The 15,254-nt window shown below is 50.6% G+C and overlaps 4 protein-coding genes across 4 annotated transcripts; all 4 read right to left on the bottom strand.

Annotated features, from left to right (window-relative positions):
* Positions 1–1,465: 1,465 nt before the first annotated feature.
* On the bottom strand, positions 1,466–3,503 carry MGYG_05341 (arginyl-tRNA synthetase; the record flags this gene model as incomplete). The annotated part of the gene is made up of 3 exons (XM_003172706.1): positions 1,466–1,472; positions 1,529–3,138; positions 3,216–3,503. The coding sequence occupies 3 exons, from the start codon at positions 3,501–3,503 to the stop codon at positions 1,466–1,468; spliced, it is 1,905 nt and encodes a 634-aa protein (XP_003172754.1).
* Positions 3,504–3,703: 200 nt separating this feature from the next.
* Positions 3,704–4,968, bottom strand: MGYG_05340 (DUF453 domain-containing protein; the record flags this gene model as incomplete). Its single annotated transcript, XM_003172705.1, has 2 exons — positions 3,704–4,882; positions 4,945–4,968. The coding sequence occupies 2 exons, from the start codon at positions 4,966–4,968 to the stop codon at positions 3,704–3,706; spliced, it is 1,203 nt and encodes a 400-aa protein (XP_003172753.1).
* Positions 4,969–5,465: 497 nt separating this feature from the next.
* Positions 5,466–6,692, bottom strand: MGYG_05339 (hypothetical protein; the record flags this gene model as incomplete). Its single annotated transcript, XM_003172704.1, has 3 exons — positions 5,466–6,474; positions 6,532–6,601; positions 6,662–6,692. 3 exons carry the CDS (start codon positions 6,690–6,692, stop codon positions 5,466–5,468), a joined length of 1,110 nt encoding a protein of 369 aa, XP_003172752.1.
* A 1,692-nt stretch (positions 6,693–8,384) lies between these two features.
* Positions 8,385–14,773, bottom strand: MGYG_05338 (hypothetical protein; the record flags this gene model as incomplete). The annotated part of the gene is made up of 2 exons (XM_003172703.1): positions 8,385–9,773; positions 9,845–14,773. The coding sequence occupies 2 exons, from the start codon at positions 14,771–14,773 to the stop codon at positions 8,385–8,387; spliced, it is 6,318 nt and encodes a 2,105-aa protein (XP_003172751.1).
* Positions 14,774–15,254: the final 481 nt, after the last annotated feature.

The raw sequence follows: 15,254 nt of genomic DNA, 5'->3' as shown, positions 1-15,254 counted from the left end.
AAAAATACGGGCTCTGGAGGCTGTATTGGGGTATCGTGGAATAGGTGGGCAGGGCAGATATCTGAAAGTGACCTAAGTCCCGTATGTAATTTTGGTATACGAGGGCATATCTGGAATCAGCACGACGAGACGAGCCGAATGGTACCAGTTTTGCCCAGGTATCATGCGTTGCGAACGGTCATCCATCTGGTAAGGGGCGGAGACCGAGCTGGATAGCATCCCTCTGTACACGCAGGGAGAAAGACCTGGAGAGCCGTTAAAATTGGTATTGACAGGCTCCTCTGTAGTCTATCTCTAGTTTGCGACCGCTTTTAGGTCCCTTCGAGCGCTGGTGGTAGCGCTGCTAGATGTGCTCTCGGACGCAAAACAGCAGTCCAAACGACGGTGAGGTAGAGCCATGCAACGTTAGGCCAGAGTTGTAATGCATATCAAACAGTTGTAGACTGATTTCTCAGTATCCTGAGCGTCCTCTACTTCCTTCACCTTCGCTTTCCGTTTCGTCAAAACGGACATCAAGGCCTGTGCGTCGTATTCCTTCCACCAAAGCAGCGCAGGAAGCGACGCAGACCAGCATGGAGGGGCTCAAGAATCTCTATACGCTGTTTATAGACATCTACAATTGTCTTCTACACACGTACAGGCTCCTACACGCTTGTGGTGTTGAGCCTGGGGTTGTTCTCTACGTCAATATAGATCTACGGTGACTCTCCCTACCAACGACAACGAGCTTGATACCACTAAAAACAGGAGTCAGAGTTATGCCAAAACAAAGGTAGGATACAGTGAATTAGGTATCATCTCTCTTCCGCTTGAGGTGGTGGAGATATAGCGGCTTATTATGGCCTACACCTACCTTACGCTCTGTGACACAGCACCCAGACACACCCTCTTTCAGGAAAACAACAAATCCTACGCTACTTACAAGAGACGGCGTTTACTATGATGGTACTTTCGAGTTGATTACTCGTGGTTGAAAATTTTGTATAAATGGGCCTCAACATATGCATTATACCCATTCTGACCCATTATACCCTATGGAAATGAGGTATAACACTTGACAAGTCAAGTAGAGCCAGTTGTGGCTGATAAAACAACACGGGGTGGCTTTGCGATGCATTGGTGTTGACAATCTACAACCTTGCAACTATGGAACAACCAATATTTGCCATACTATATAACCTTGCATCTCTATATTAGGGACTATGAACATATCTTATATCATATATAAGGCACGCTATTTAGATATTATCTAGTTCGGCACTATAACTAGTATTGAGAATCACTGCTACGCATTATGCTGACTACACCCATCCATTCCACCCACATAGACCCGCTATCAGATGAAGGACAAACAGTGTCCGGTTTGACCTGAAAATTTGCCAGGAATAAACGAAGGTTAAAATTCTCCTTCATAATTTTTACTCTCTGCCAGGAACTCCTGACCGCTGCTGCTCCCCTTGACATGTTACATTCTAAGATATGTGTTAGTAAACTCAAGTCGTTATTACATCGGAAGAATAACCCATACCTTTTAACAGGTGAAAACCCTAGCAAGCGCATGCCATTTTCGAGCACCTGTCGGGCACCTTCATACAGAGCTAGACGGGCCACAGTCACCTCATGACTTTCAGCACCAATCACTTTGATCACATCATACCCTGAGGAGACTTGATGTGCTAGCCGGAAGAGATATGTTAGGGTCGTGGTTGGCTCTAATGTTTTTAAAGCGTTGCATGTAACGTCGGGATACTGAGCCATGAGCCGAAGAATGTTAATAGCATGTGGCTCTTTCAAGAGAGAGAAGTTCGCAGTTGTAATCTCCTGGGGGTCAATATCAACCTTGCGAACAATGGAACACAGTCTTGCATGGGCATATTGCAGATACGGCCCTGTATCGCCTTCAAAGGAGGTCATCTTGGCAATGTCGAATGGATAGTTATGGATTCTTTTCCCGGCCATATCCTGAACCATAACTGCCGTGATTCCAAGGATATCTGCGACTTCAGCTGGCTTCTCAATTTGATCGTATTTAGTAGGGTTCTTTCGCATGACGTTGTGCATGGCGCTGCCACATTCATCTAGGATATCACTCAATATCTTGACAGTACCCAGTCGAGATGACATCCCTTGGACTTTTCCAAAGTTAACATGTTCGAGTTTAGCGGCCACGTCAGGGTATCCCATGAGTTCAATTGTTTTGAAGAGGCGCTGGAAGTAGAGATCCTGCTCGGTAGAGACGACATAGATCATTTTGTCAAACTGGTACTTCTCAACTCTCTCCAAGACAGCTGCAACATCACGGAGTAAGTAGGTCGTAGTACCGATTCGGGTTCTAGCGACCGCAATCCCCAGATTAGGGGCACCATGCTTTTTGAAGTCGATGATCCATGTGCCGTTATCTTCAGTATAGACCCCCTTCTCTTTGAGAAGTAACTCTGCTTTCTCGACTGTCAGTGCTTTCACAGTTGATTCCCCAGAATAAACATCGAATTTGATATTGAGCCGAGCATAAGTCGAGATATATCGCTCGATACTGACATCACGGAACCGTTTCCATAACGCAATAGCATCGGGGTCTCCGTCCTCCATTTTCTGGAAAAATGCATTTCTCTCTGCAAAGAGGCCCTTGCTTTCAATCTCAGAGGTATCTTCTCCCCTATCCCGAGCCTGTTCACTGGCTTCCTTCTCAGGCGCAAATAGCGAGTTGATCTTCGCGTATACTTCAAGGAGATGCTTCAATGGCTCCTTTGCAAAGAGCTCCTCAGATCCAAATCTCTGCCATCCAACTGCGAGCAAACCAAACTGTTTGCCCCAGTCGCCCAGGTAGTTCACTCTGACCACATCCCAGCCCATGCTCTCATACAGGTTGGAAATGTATGCGCCGATGATCGTGCTCCGCAAATGGCCAGCATGGAATTCCTTTGCGATGTTTGGAGAGGAGAACTCAACGATGACTTTTTTCTTGCCGGAGCTTTCGTCTTTAGGATCCTGGAGGCCCTGAAGCTGGTTTGATCCATACGAAGCTCGACGGTCAAAGATGAAAGGTAATATTAGATTTGGCAGTGTATCTGGTGAGAACGAGAGGGGGACGAATATCCCATTAGCAACTGGCGGGTTTAACAACGGAGTAGATGGGAACTATCCATAGTCAGTACAGAACCATTCTTATAGTTATTGGATATATTTATCTATGCAGATTGGATGTAAGACTGTACCTTTGAGACTATATCCTGGGCGAGTTGCTTTGGGTTGATTCCCTTCAGCTTCAGACGCGCAGTTACAAGCATCAAATCGGCATTTGTCGCAGCATTGGCCCATTGAATGGCATCGTACGCGGTGTCTTCGTCGCATTCTACAAGCTTTTGGAATGCCTCTGCGATATACGAGCGATAGATGTCCGTTGGAGTAGAGAGGACATTGGTGCGCGGAAGCTGCGGTATTGGAGTCGATACTCCCAGAGACTGGAGAAGGGCTTCGAGGCCCTGAAGGGATGTAGAAGTCATGTTTCCCTCTAGATGTAGCTGCCGCCTGTATAGTTGTTTGAAAGTAGAATAAAAAGCATCAAAATCTCAATGTCTGCCGCTCTCACGTTGTGTCTCTTTATACAAGTCTCTGTGTAGCCACCTGAGTCATAGCTAGTGAGATGCAGGTCTACTCCGTACCTAGTCATTCTAATATAACATGCATGATGGTTTGATATGAATCATTTCCAATATACAAGGCCATCCATCAGCCGTCTGGCAGATCTATACACTGTTGCTCTATTGACCACTCGACTTTCGCCGTCCTCGAACTCTGCACCCACGGCCAATGTGCCTCCTGGATGGCCTATAACAACAGCATCACCCGCAGCCTTATTCGCCTTCGAGACAAACGGCTTCACAACCGACCCATCAAGCTTCGTGGCCACGGCAAGACTGAGCCCGGCAGTGATGGGAAGAGCTTTGTGCGGTTGGCCTACTGAGATAGTTCTAACAGTGATATCAACTCCCTCCTCGTCGGCCGCAGAAATGATATTGATTTTTGGTATGGACGCCGGGACTTCGTCTGTGGTCTTTGCCATGCCCATCTTAATCGCAGCCTGGCATCTGATCTTCTCTAAACGGTTGAGTAAGCCGGGTGTAGAAGATATTTGGTTGGGGGATATCTTCCCCTCAACAGGCAGGTCGGAAGCCGGGACGAAAATCATGGGATTCCCAACATCGATACATGTTGCTCGTACACCGTCAAAGGTATCAATCAGATTACCCGTGGGCAGCAATTTCCCCGTCTTAGCACCGGCGGGATTGATAAAGTCGAGTTGAATTCTTGACGCCGATCCAGCAACACCGTCGACCATGAAGTTACCGTCTGCTTCGGCCTCAACGCTTCCATCGGGTGAAACGCATATGGGGAACGTAGAGTCAATTATCTTCTGGGTATTTGTATTGTATATGCGAACTGTAGCTGTCCTTTTGCCTGCTTTGAGGTCTTCTTTGCTCAAGCTGACCAGTCCTGAGTCGATGGCAAACGGTCCCACGGCACTGGACAGGTTCCCGCAGTTCCCCGAGTAATCGATATCGGTTGATTTGATGCCGACTTGAACAAAGGTATAGTCCACTTGGGCCCCCTGGGCTCGACTCAGGTCTGATGCCGTGGACACAACGCAGACTTTTGATAAACTGGACTGACCACCTCCAAGCCCGTCGAGCTGGCGGCCATGGGGATCCGGGGAGCCCATGGTTCCGAGGAAGATGGGCTTCCAGTCATCTCGAGACGCAGGCAGGTCTTTCTGCTGGAAAATTAGGCCTCTTGAGGTTCCGCCGCGGTAATATGAGGCCGAGATGCGGTTTTGTCGATATAGCGCTGTGCTGGTTGAGAACAGCCGGCGTTTGACCGAGCACTGCAACCCGGCTGCTTAGAGTCATGTTCAATTTTTTTCAACTGTTTTTTATCTAGACTTACTGAATGAACTCGATGCTGCCACATTGTCTCGCCTTAGAATTGAACATAAACCAGTGTTTTTGTTGGAAAAGAGTGAAATTGATTAATTGATTAATTATTAGCCAACTAGAGAATTAAACATTACATAGACTCGGCTATTCGGCCGTAATTAAGAATTAGTTATTAAACACGGGTATCAAATATGATACGGCGTACTTTCCAGAACTCATACCGCATAGCTCATTACTGCACTTTCACAGAGAAACGAAGTGGAACGAAAGGGGGTATTAGAATATACCGAACGCTAGTTAACTGTAGTGGTATCAATGGTTTGCTTGGATGCACATAAACGGGATACACCCAGATGGTTAACTATCAAAACAAATGCAAAATGCAAAATAAACGAAATGTCCGGAACAACAACGATAACACTAATGAGTAGTAGAATAGTGGACTAATCCTCGAGTCCGATAGCAACCTTCATCTTTTTCTTCAGAGGGTTTTCGGGCGACGGTGGTTTATGCTTGTGCTGGCTGCTCGACCTAGATTCGTCTCAAGCGGGCGAACGCATCATACGCCTTAGCAAAGTGCTCCTTTCCGTGAACATGGAGCTCGTTTAACTGTGCGTGCATCTGATGAAGGTGAGGGGAAAGCTGGGAACGGGCAGACGTAAGGAGCGAATCGAGTTTGTGGCAATATTCGCCGCATACAGGCGGTTGAATGTGCGTGTAGCCATGGTAAACAGACGCCATGTTGATATTGGGGAAGTAGAAAGGAAGGGAAACCGCGATAAAAACAATAACAAAGGCACAGGTGAAGAAACATGTAAACAAAGAGACTCTTGAGTGGCGAGGATGGGTTGAAGAAGGAGAGTCTGTGGAGGGAGCAGGAGCGGGAGCAGAGGTATGATAGGCAGAGGAAGCATGAGTGCGGGCAATGATAGAATGAGGCTTTGCAAATACGCGGGACGCAGCAACAGGCTCAGCGGATGAAGTTACGTACGATCTTCTCCGGCCATTGTCTCTCTTGAACTGTTGGATAATCTGCACTATTTCCTTGCGTGCCAATGCAGGATCGAGCGGAACGCCGTCTAGGGACATGGTGATGTATTCCTTTGAGTTTGCCTGCAAGAGTCGATGCTGGAGAAGATATCTCATCGTCATGCAGACGAATACTCCGCAGTCATTGTTGTTCTGCTGCACTGGGCAGTCCGGCATCTGCATGAACTTGATGGACTTGTTGCAGAGCCTACTAATCTTCTCTGTAACCTCGTGTGCCTCGGTGATGTTTCCAGGGGGAAGAGAGTCGTAATGGAAAGCTACCTGGTCTGCAAGAGAGACGAGAAGAAGAGACCAGTGAGTGCCGCCTTCAGCCTGCATGCCATTCCGGCAGTCATTGATGGGCAGGAAGATGTGAGAAGCACGGCTGAAGTCCGGCAAAGCGCTCACAAGAGTCTTTGGATCCGGAGTCTGGAACAGCAGAAATGACATGCTGGGCCGAAGGAGGATTATGCGTGTTTTATACATTGCCAGCACCTCATGCTCCAGGAATCTGCAGAATCTGTCAGTAATGGTCGTCCTAAATAAACTAGACGTAACGAGATCATACTCCTCCCAGAATCCAATCACGTTGTCCGTTAGCCAGTCGGACTTGAGCGTGTTAAGATCTTCATATGTAACTATATAGGATGTCAGTAAATGAAAATCAGGAGAAAAGAAATAGGAAGATAATCACTTACCGCTTGCATCGTGGTCTTTCGCAGCACTCATTGTCAGTTAAATCTGTTTAAAGATATACTATAACACCAGGAGAAGCTCAACTGTATCACTCACAGGTCAAATAGACATCATCCGGGCTCTTGAACATGTTAGCATTCATACATCTATACAACTGCCGGGTGATCCGCTGGTATAGAGCCATAGCAACAAAACGGACCGCAAAAGCCACAAGTAGACAAGCAGACAGCCCAGGTTTCTCCGGTGAGATTACAGCATGCCCCCCGTGATTGATATATACCGTCACCGTCTTACATCTGTTCCGTACAAAGAAGACGAGGCGGTTTGGTAGCAAGCATGTTTTGCAAGCTTATATCAAACACCTCTTAAGCAAACGAGACGCAGCAAAAAAAAAAAAACGACCTGAAACGACAAAAGAGCAAAGTACAGCATACAAACACAGCAGAGACTAAGCAGGGTAAAGGAGACACGATTCAGTCACTAACCGAGTCATGATTGAAATGTTCTCTGAACTTGTTCCTGAGACGGCCGAATCCTCCGTCCACCATCTTCAAAAGTCTTCTCCGCTTGCCGGAGTGTACAGATAGAGGCACGATTGTTCTTCTTGTCCTCTTCGCGGGTCCAGGGATTGGACGTAGATATCAATGTCGACACGAAGATATCAGTGGCACGACAATGATTGAGGAAGAAGAGAAGAAATAGAAGAAAGTGAAGAAGGCGAAGTTATTCAACTGCTTTAACTGTGGTAGATTCAAGTGGCAACCAGCATTCGTTATACGGGGGAGAAATGAACTCCCAACGCAGCCGCCTCACGATATGTTCAAACAGTGCAAGAAAGTTGACAAGTCTGGGCTTCGCAGTCAGCAGCGTCCAGCCGAGAACTTTCTGATCATAAAAAGCAATGATTTACTCGTCTTTCTGCAGTTACAAAAGTCGCTTTTTTGCTTCTTTTTTGCTTTCCCCGGATTTTATGGAACGTCACGTGAAAAGTGAAGTCATCGCTCTTGGCACGAAAAGAAAGTTGAAGATGATGAAGTTGATGATGAAGATATCTAGATTTACATGAAAGGTAGAAGTAGGGGCGAGGCAATTAAAACAGGTATAGCAGCGTTGGGCATGCCCTAAAGATGAAGAGAAAAGGGAAAGATAAAAGGTCGAACGAGGAAAAAGGGGGGAATAAGGATGGGTTGGTCTCGTTTCCTGTCGCTTCTTCTTTTCTTCCCGGGCTCGAGGTTGTAGCTAGCTGTATAGTTTTCCTTTCTTGTAGTAATAGAGTAGTAGTAATAGTGGTCTTCGTGTTGTTGTTTGTATATGTTCCGGGCGCCGGGGTATATGTAGTCAAGTCAAGTTGCAGTTGTGAAGATATAGGAAGCCCCCGTCCAAACCCGCCCAATACCATAGTCACCATTGAAGAAAGGAAAAAAAAAAAAAGACAGAAAGGGTACTGGCAGGATATAAGGAAATCAAACTGGCAAACAAAAAGAGAGAAACATGCTGGTGAGTTCAAAATTATCGCCCAAATAACAAAGGAGATGATAGATCGGAAGAAAAGACAAATAGAGAAGATAAGACAAGAGAGAAAAAGATAAAGGAAATGGCTTTGTCTCAAAGCATAGACGGGAATATATCCGATGATGGCAAGGATAAATAGGAAACATAACGACGAAATAAATCATTGATGATATAGCTTTTTTCACTTTTGCTTTTGCTTTTTGGGGGGAAGGATCAACCTGCTAACTTGGCGAAATGCTTCGTCCAGATCCAACCGACCTGGTGCGTGGGATCGTCTTGGTTCCGAGCAAGCCAGAGATCACCCTTTTCGCCTATGACGTCGAAGATCTCACCGGCCACATAGGTTAGGTACGGGTATCCTGCCTCACGCCGGGCACGGTCGATATTGAATTCAAACATGCTGGCGGCCAAGAATAGAATTGAAGGTTCCTTGGGTGCTGAGGGGTAGCTTGCATGGCCGCTGGCGCCGGCACTTACGCTGCGGTTCATGGGGACACTGGTATGTGCTTGCTGGGAATAGAAACGGGTGGGTGGCTCTGGGTTCTCGGCCATGGGCATGGCGGAAGAGAAGAAGCCTGAGTAGCGAGCGGCTGCGGGAGAAGAAGGATGCTCGGCTGGATCAGGAGCGACGTGGTTATGGCTGTTGCGGTTGGTGGCGTTGCTGGTACCGTTGACGTTGACGTTGTACCTGCTACTGCTCATGAGGTGGTCGGGGAAGAATTCTAGACGAGGGGTATCCAGGGCGAGAAGAGGGAGCTTGGGAGAAACGTCTGATGTTCGGTAGGATGTGTTGCTAGTACCGCTTTGAGCCGTGACGCTGGAGCGGGTCGAGTTGATTATCGATGGTATTGAGGGGATATGGCTGCTTGTTACATCCGGTGCTGCTCTGACGGAATATGTCGAGTTGGCTCTGGTGCGGGATCCCGATGCTATCGGAAAGACATATGAACCGTTACCATGTTGCATGAAGCCTGTGCTGGGAGGAGTCTGCATCACATGCTCTGGGCTTCGCGAGAGGAATTCATGCGAACCCTTGGGCGAGTTTCCCGATTCACCGGAGAATGTACGGCCAGTTGCACTGTTGACCGTCGACGGACGACGAGAAGAGCTAGCATCCGCTCCATGCGAAGGCGGCGGGGAGCTATAATTGTTCACAAGCGCTGTATCCGCCAGTATCGAGCCATTGCAGACGCCCAGAGAGAGTACCTGGGCTTCACTGAACGAGAAATCCCCGGACCAATCGGTGATTATCTGGTTGATGTCCTGCGGCAGCCTGTCGAGGGTATAACCAAGCCTCTTCTGCATCAGGGTCAGCCAGGTGGCTTGGATCTGGACGAAGGCGTTCAAACAAGCTTCCATCAGCTTGCCGGTCAACGATAAGAGTTTCGGTAGCTCATCCTTTAGCGCCATATTGAGCGCCACAAACTGTTCTCCTTGCTCAGTTATCTTCTTGTCGGGCTTGTCTCCTCGGTCCTTGATGGCTTTGTACTTTACATAGTCCATCAGTCGCTTATTACGCTTTTGCATGACTCGCTGTGGCCCATCATGGAGTTTCAATAGCGTGACCATTGGCGTCACTACGCTCTTCCGCACCTGGGCGATCTATTCCTCGGTTGTTCGTTAGATATTAAACTTCAATAAAGGGGGAAATAGTTGTATAAAATAAGACTTACATGCTCGACTAGAGCGACGGTCATAACGTCCTTGACAGCCAACCGGAATCGACACCATTTACTCTCGAGCTCGGGGTAATTCGAGGGCGCAATGGTTATATAACCCTCGATGGCAACAATAAACTCATTAAATTTGTTCATTGAGCTTTGGATCTCGCCCAGATACCCTTCTACGTCACGCATGACAAGCTGCAGCTGGAAGAAGTTATCTCCAAACCGCTGACTGAGAATATCATATTCTTTATCTGAGAACATCTCCGTGATACCAACATGCTGCTTCAGCTTCTCAGTTCGTCGACCAAAGGCCTTCGACAGACCGGTGCGGACGTCTGATTCTTTGCGTTTCCGTCCGCTGCCTACCACTTGTCCGACTAGATCGGCGCGTTTCTTCATCTCGTTGATACGTACGGATATGGCTGTTGTGGCTGCGAGCGCATTTGATATGGCAGTGTAGTCTGGATGGTCTGATGGCGTTGCGCTGAGCAGCTCAGTGAGAAGAAGCGGGTATTTGAGAATTCGCTGGACCGGCTTGACGAGAAGCGAGTCAAGGTTCCATGCAGATGTAAGGTCAGCAGCCCATTCTCGACACTCCTTTAGCCAGATGTTAACGTTCTTGTTCTTCAGCAGGGCATCGAGGGTCCTGTTTGCTGCATCGTGGTTACGCAGGTAGTCTGAATAAACGGTCTCCATCCTCTCAATATTAGCCATGAACGCCTCTCCGATGGTCGTCTTGCGGTCGTTCTCTTCATCAGCTATCTGCTGCGGCTCGGGACTATTGCTAGTCGCGGCGCTGTTCTGGGTACATTTGCTGCTGCGTTTACTGCTCCAGCGCTGGGACTTGGGCAGAACATAGACGCTTCTGGCAGCTTGTTTGAGCGCATCCTGCCAGTCCATAGAGAACTGGACGACCTGCTCCGAGTTTCCGAAGAGGGTTTTGATGTCCTCTGGCGACAGGCCGAGACAAGAGCTCGAGGTACCCTTGTATATGTCAACAACGACAGTCATGTCTTGGCCAAAGGTGTACTCGGTATCGACGAGTTCCTTGATGACGTGCCGGCGTTTCTTGAGACGGCGCTCTTCAGGGGTAGGAGAGATACGGGACGCGGGGTCTAGGATGTCGTGGAACACAGAGGTCGTTTCCGGTGCCAGGGACGCAGGCTGTTCTTGCGTGTGAGAGGTCGAAGAGGAGATCGTATGCGGAGGAGTGATGTGTAACGACGAGTCCTCGCTTCGACTGCTAGGTGGTGCATCGTGGAACATCGGTAAAGCGGGCACTGGGCTAGCAGGGGGAGATTGGGCATACACGCTTGGGGATACCTCGCTACCGGCCTGGTGACGGTCTTCCGCGGTAGCTGTCAAAGTCGAAGAAGTAGCAGGGGGAGGAGGCGGTGGCGGCGGATGATGAGGCTGCGAGGGCACGATGGGAAGATGCATATGGAAGGGAGACGGTAGAGTAGGCGAGTCACCATCCTGCGGCGACTGAACGCGGATTTCCAGTCCTAGACCCTCCACGGTTCCGTCTATGGAGGCAAACTGCGGTGGTCCAGCGATCCGGGGGGTTTCAGCGCCTTCTTGGTCAGAGGCAGAAGGGGAGGATGCCGGTACAGAAGAAGTAGACGTCAAAGGATGCGGAATCTCAGTGGCGTCTGTGGCCTGGCGCTGATGCTGTTGGTATTCATGCTCGGGCTGGTGAAGATGTGTATGTTGTTGCTGCTGTTGCTGCTGCAGCATCTCGTCCTCCCCAGCGGCCAGATGCATCCAGTCGGCGATAGAAGGTGAAGTCTCCCAGTCATCGCGCAGATGCAGGCTTGCTCGCGCCGGTAGGAACTCAGCGGTAGGTATTGTTGAAGAGTCCGGCACCAGCACGCCGTCGTCGCCGTCTCCTTCGTCAGTTCCCCTGCTTATACTGCCGTGGGCAGACAGTCGCTTCCCTTCACTCTCACTACTGCCGGGTGTCAGGATCGGTACCCGGGGCCGCTCGTAGCCTGCTTTGGCTAGTTCCTGGAGGTACAGCTGCGTAGCTCGTTTCGAGTCCCAGCGAGCCTGTTTGGCGATGGTGGTGTAGTGGTTGGCCATGTTCATGCTGAACCGTCGTTCCAGCGAGGCAATGACAGCATCATCATCATTACCAAGCACGGGAGACTCGCTGCTATCATCATCGACATCATGACGTCCATGAAGCTGCTGTTGTTGCTGCCCCTGCTGCTTGCTGGCATCATCGGCGTCTTCTTCGCACGGTGGAGACGGCGGGAAGATCGGCTGTGGAGTCGTCGCGTTTTCATGCAAGGAGTGGGAGCTCTCGCAGCTATCTTCCTGTTCCTGGTTCTTGGACAAGGCTTCATCCTCCTGTCCGAGGTCTCCGAGGTCAGAAACAGCTTCTACTTCGCCCTGTGGCGGATGTCCCTGGAAGGAGGAGTTCCACGAGCTCATGCTCCATCTGTGACGGGGGTTTCCGGCTCCATGAACGGCGAGCGAGTCGAGATATCTTGAGCGGCGGAGCATGATGCGTATCGACTCTGCGTCGTCTGCGGTGGTACTGTCGTCCTGCTCCGTCTCGTGCTCGGTGTCGTCGTGCTCGTCGTGTCCGTCCGAGGTGTCGGAGACGCTGGGACTGGACTCTCGCATCTGCATGATGTGGTTGAGCATGGTTCTGTGGGTGAGCAGGCCATCCTGTGGCTCTGTGTCGAAGGTGGTGATCTCGGTGCCGACCGTGACGGCGGACTGGGGTACTGTATCTGTGTTGTCTGATTCTGGGGTCTTGGGCCTGTAGGAGCTAGTCAGGGCCATGTCGAGGGGTTCCTGGTGTTGTTCCTGACGCTGGTCTGGTTGGTAGGTTACAGGGAGCAGGACGGGAGAACGGCTCTCCTGGGGGGTAACGAAGGAATCATGATTCTCGTCAGGGGTGAATAGCTGCGGCTCTACGCATGTATTCACCGGTTCGTTGCCGACCGTTGTCGTGTGTTCTTCTTCTTTCTCTTGTTGTTGTTGTTCTTCTTCCTTTGCTGGGTCAGCCGTTGTCGTTGTCGTTGTCGCTAGTTCGGATGATAATTCTTCAGGCACGGGCGTTGGATCAGCAGCCGTTTGGTCTGTTCCTGTTCCTGTTTCTGGCTCAGGTTCAGCCGGTTTCTCTACCGGTTCTATTGTTTGAGCGTCTAATGCCTGTGGTTGAGGTTGAGGTTGAGGTTCAGATTCAGGTATAGGAAGAGGTAGAGATAGAGCATCAGTTAGAGGTTCGGTTTGAGGTAGAGGTTCAAGCTGAGGTAGTTGTTCAGGTTGCTTTTGCTTCCCCTGCTGGGTCTGTTTTTGTAGCCTTTGCTGAGGCTGCTGGTGCTGGTGCTGTCTGGCCATCTTCCTTGCAATTTCACGCTCTCGTCGTACAGCAGCCCGCTCCTCCTTCTTAGCATTCTCCTCCACCGTACGGTTGAAAGCCTGCTGTATGCGCTGCCTTCGAGCGGCAAAATCCACGTTTCCCAGCTCTGGCGGTTTCTTGGAAGCAGACGCCGATCTAGAGCCAGCCGCGGTGGAATGGGAAGTAGAAGAAGCAGAAGTAGAAGCGCCGCCTTCCTTGGACTGGAGCCCCGATATGCGATCTACAAGTCTAGCGCGGGAGGCCGAGGTGGTGGCGCTGGAAACAGGCTGCCTTGGTCTGGAGCTGCGTAGAGGAGGGGACTTTTTGGGCAAGGGAGCAGAGATGAAAGCTTGTAGGGTCGGACTCTTCTGGTCTCTAGGGATGTGGTGTTGCTGATGTCGACGGGGGCTGGCGGTCGAGCTTGTGGTTGTGGTGGTGTTTGCTGAAGAGGAACGGTTACGGTATCGAGGAGTAAAAGTAGCAGTAGAGGAAGTAGGAGGAGAGGTTGGCTTGGGGAGCAAGCTGACTCCCTTTGGCGGGAGAGGGCCGGCGAGAGGAGGATACCGGTCGAGGGCGGAGTTTGTGCGGGTTGAGGGAGAGGAATTGCCTGAGTCTGAGGCCTGGCTGGCACGACGGGACGGAAGAGGTATTCTCGAGTGCTGCTGGTGTTGCTGCTGGTGCTGGTGCTGGTGTTGATACTGACGGGATGAAAAAGATGTCGAGATGGGGTGTGGGTTCATGTTCAGTTGCGGCAAGACGGGGGAGCCCAGGTCACTTTGGGAGCGTCTGTGGGAGAGAGCAGGCAGATACCATGCAGTCGGCGAGTCGACTTGTATATGCTGGAGGTGATGGTGCTGCTGCTGCGGTGGATGGTTCGTTTGGAGGCGCTGCGGAGTCTGATTTTGATATTGACTGTGATGCGGCAGAGCAAACGCGCTGTCTAGGAAGTGTAGCTGTTTGGGCGTATGCATGCAGCTGTCCGAACCACTCCTGGCCCTCCGGGAGGCTGCACCCGTTTGTAGATGCGTGAGAGCAGAAGTAGAAGTCGTAGTAGCAGTGGTGGTGACGATGGGCGCCGCTGCGGTGACTGGCTTGGGTATGATCTCGCCGAACAAGGGCCGTCTGGCGGGCGGTGGCCTGGCATGGGCGTGTGCGGAGACAGCAGACGGCTTGGGCACGACCTCGTCTGGCGTCTGGTTGAACCTGTTGACGAGGTCCTGCAGCGAAGCCTGTCTGCTCTTGTACGTAGGCGTAGAGGTAGACGTAGATGACGATGCTGATGCCGGAGTAGCGGTGGCCGTCCGGGTCTTGCTGGGCTGGAGAGAGAAGTCCGGCAGCCCTCTGTCCGCGAGACTGCTGCCTCTCCCTCTGCCGATGCTGTTCGTCTGGCTGGCTCGTCCGTCACTCTGGCTGTCTCCTCCTCCTCCTCGCTGGCGGTCTTCGTCTAGGTTGTTACGCTGCAGGTAGTAGTCGTGAGGGTCGGCAAAGGCGTCCGCGGGCTGGTAGGTCGTCTGGGGCAGCAGAGCGTCCGCCGGCTCGTCTGAGTCGCACTCTCGAGCAGCAGCAGCGATGGCAGACATGGCGGACATGGCAGACTCGGTGCGAGGGCCTTCATCTAGGGGGTCCCGCCTCTTTCAGGGCCGGCCGGGCAGGACAGGGCAGGCCAGGGCGAGGGAGCGCAGAAGCAGGCGGAAAAAGCAAGGGAGCCGACTGTATGACCCTGTAAGACGTGGCTCACTTCATCTTCTCATCTCTTTTTCGTCCGTTTGTCTGTTCTGCTCGTCTGTTCGCTGCGGTTCGTCTGTTCGTCTGTTCGGCTGCGAGTTGTTGTTGTTTGTGGACATGCAGGGAGGTTGAAGCTGCAGCATGCAAGTCGACGTGGTTGATCTCATTCCTCTCTCTCTCTCTCTATTCGCCTTGATACTCCTGATACTCCTCTTCTCTTCCTATCTTCTTCTCTTTTGATATCTGCTTGATCTCTGCTGATATCTGCTTTTGATATGATAGTCTCTTGATTCTCTCTGCAAATTCAAATCTAGCCTTGGAGGATCTCCATTTTAC

This window comes from Nannizzia gypsea, genomic scaffold (genome assembly GCF_000150975.2).
Source record: "Nannizzia gypsea CBS 118893 supercont1.4 genomic scaffold, whole genome shotgun sequence".
Taxonomy (NCBI): Eukaryota; Fungi; Ascomycota; class Eurotiomycetes; order Onygenales; family Arthrodermataceae; genus Nannizzia; species Nannizzia gypsea.
The sequence above is the reverse complement of the archived record's forward strand: the minus strand, read 5'-3'. Positions and strand labels throughout refer to the sequence as shown.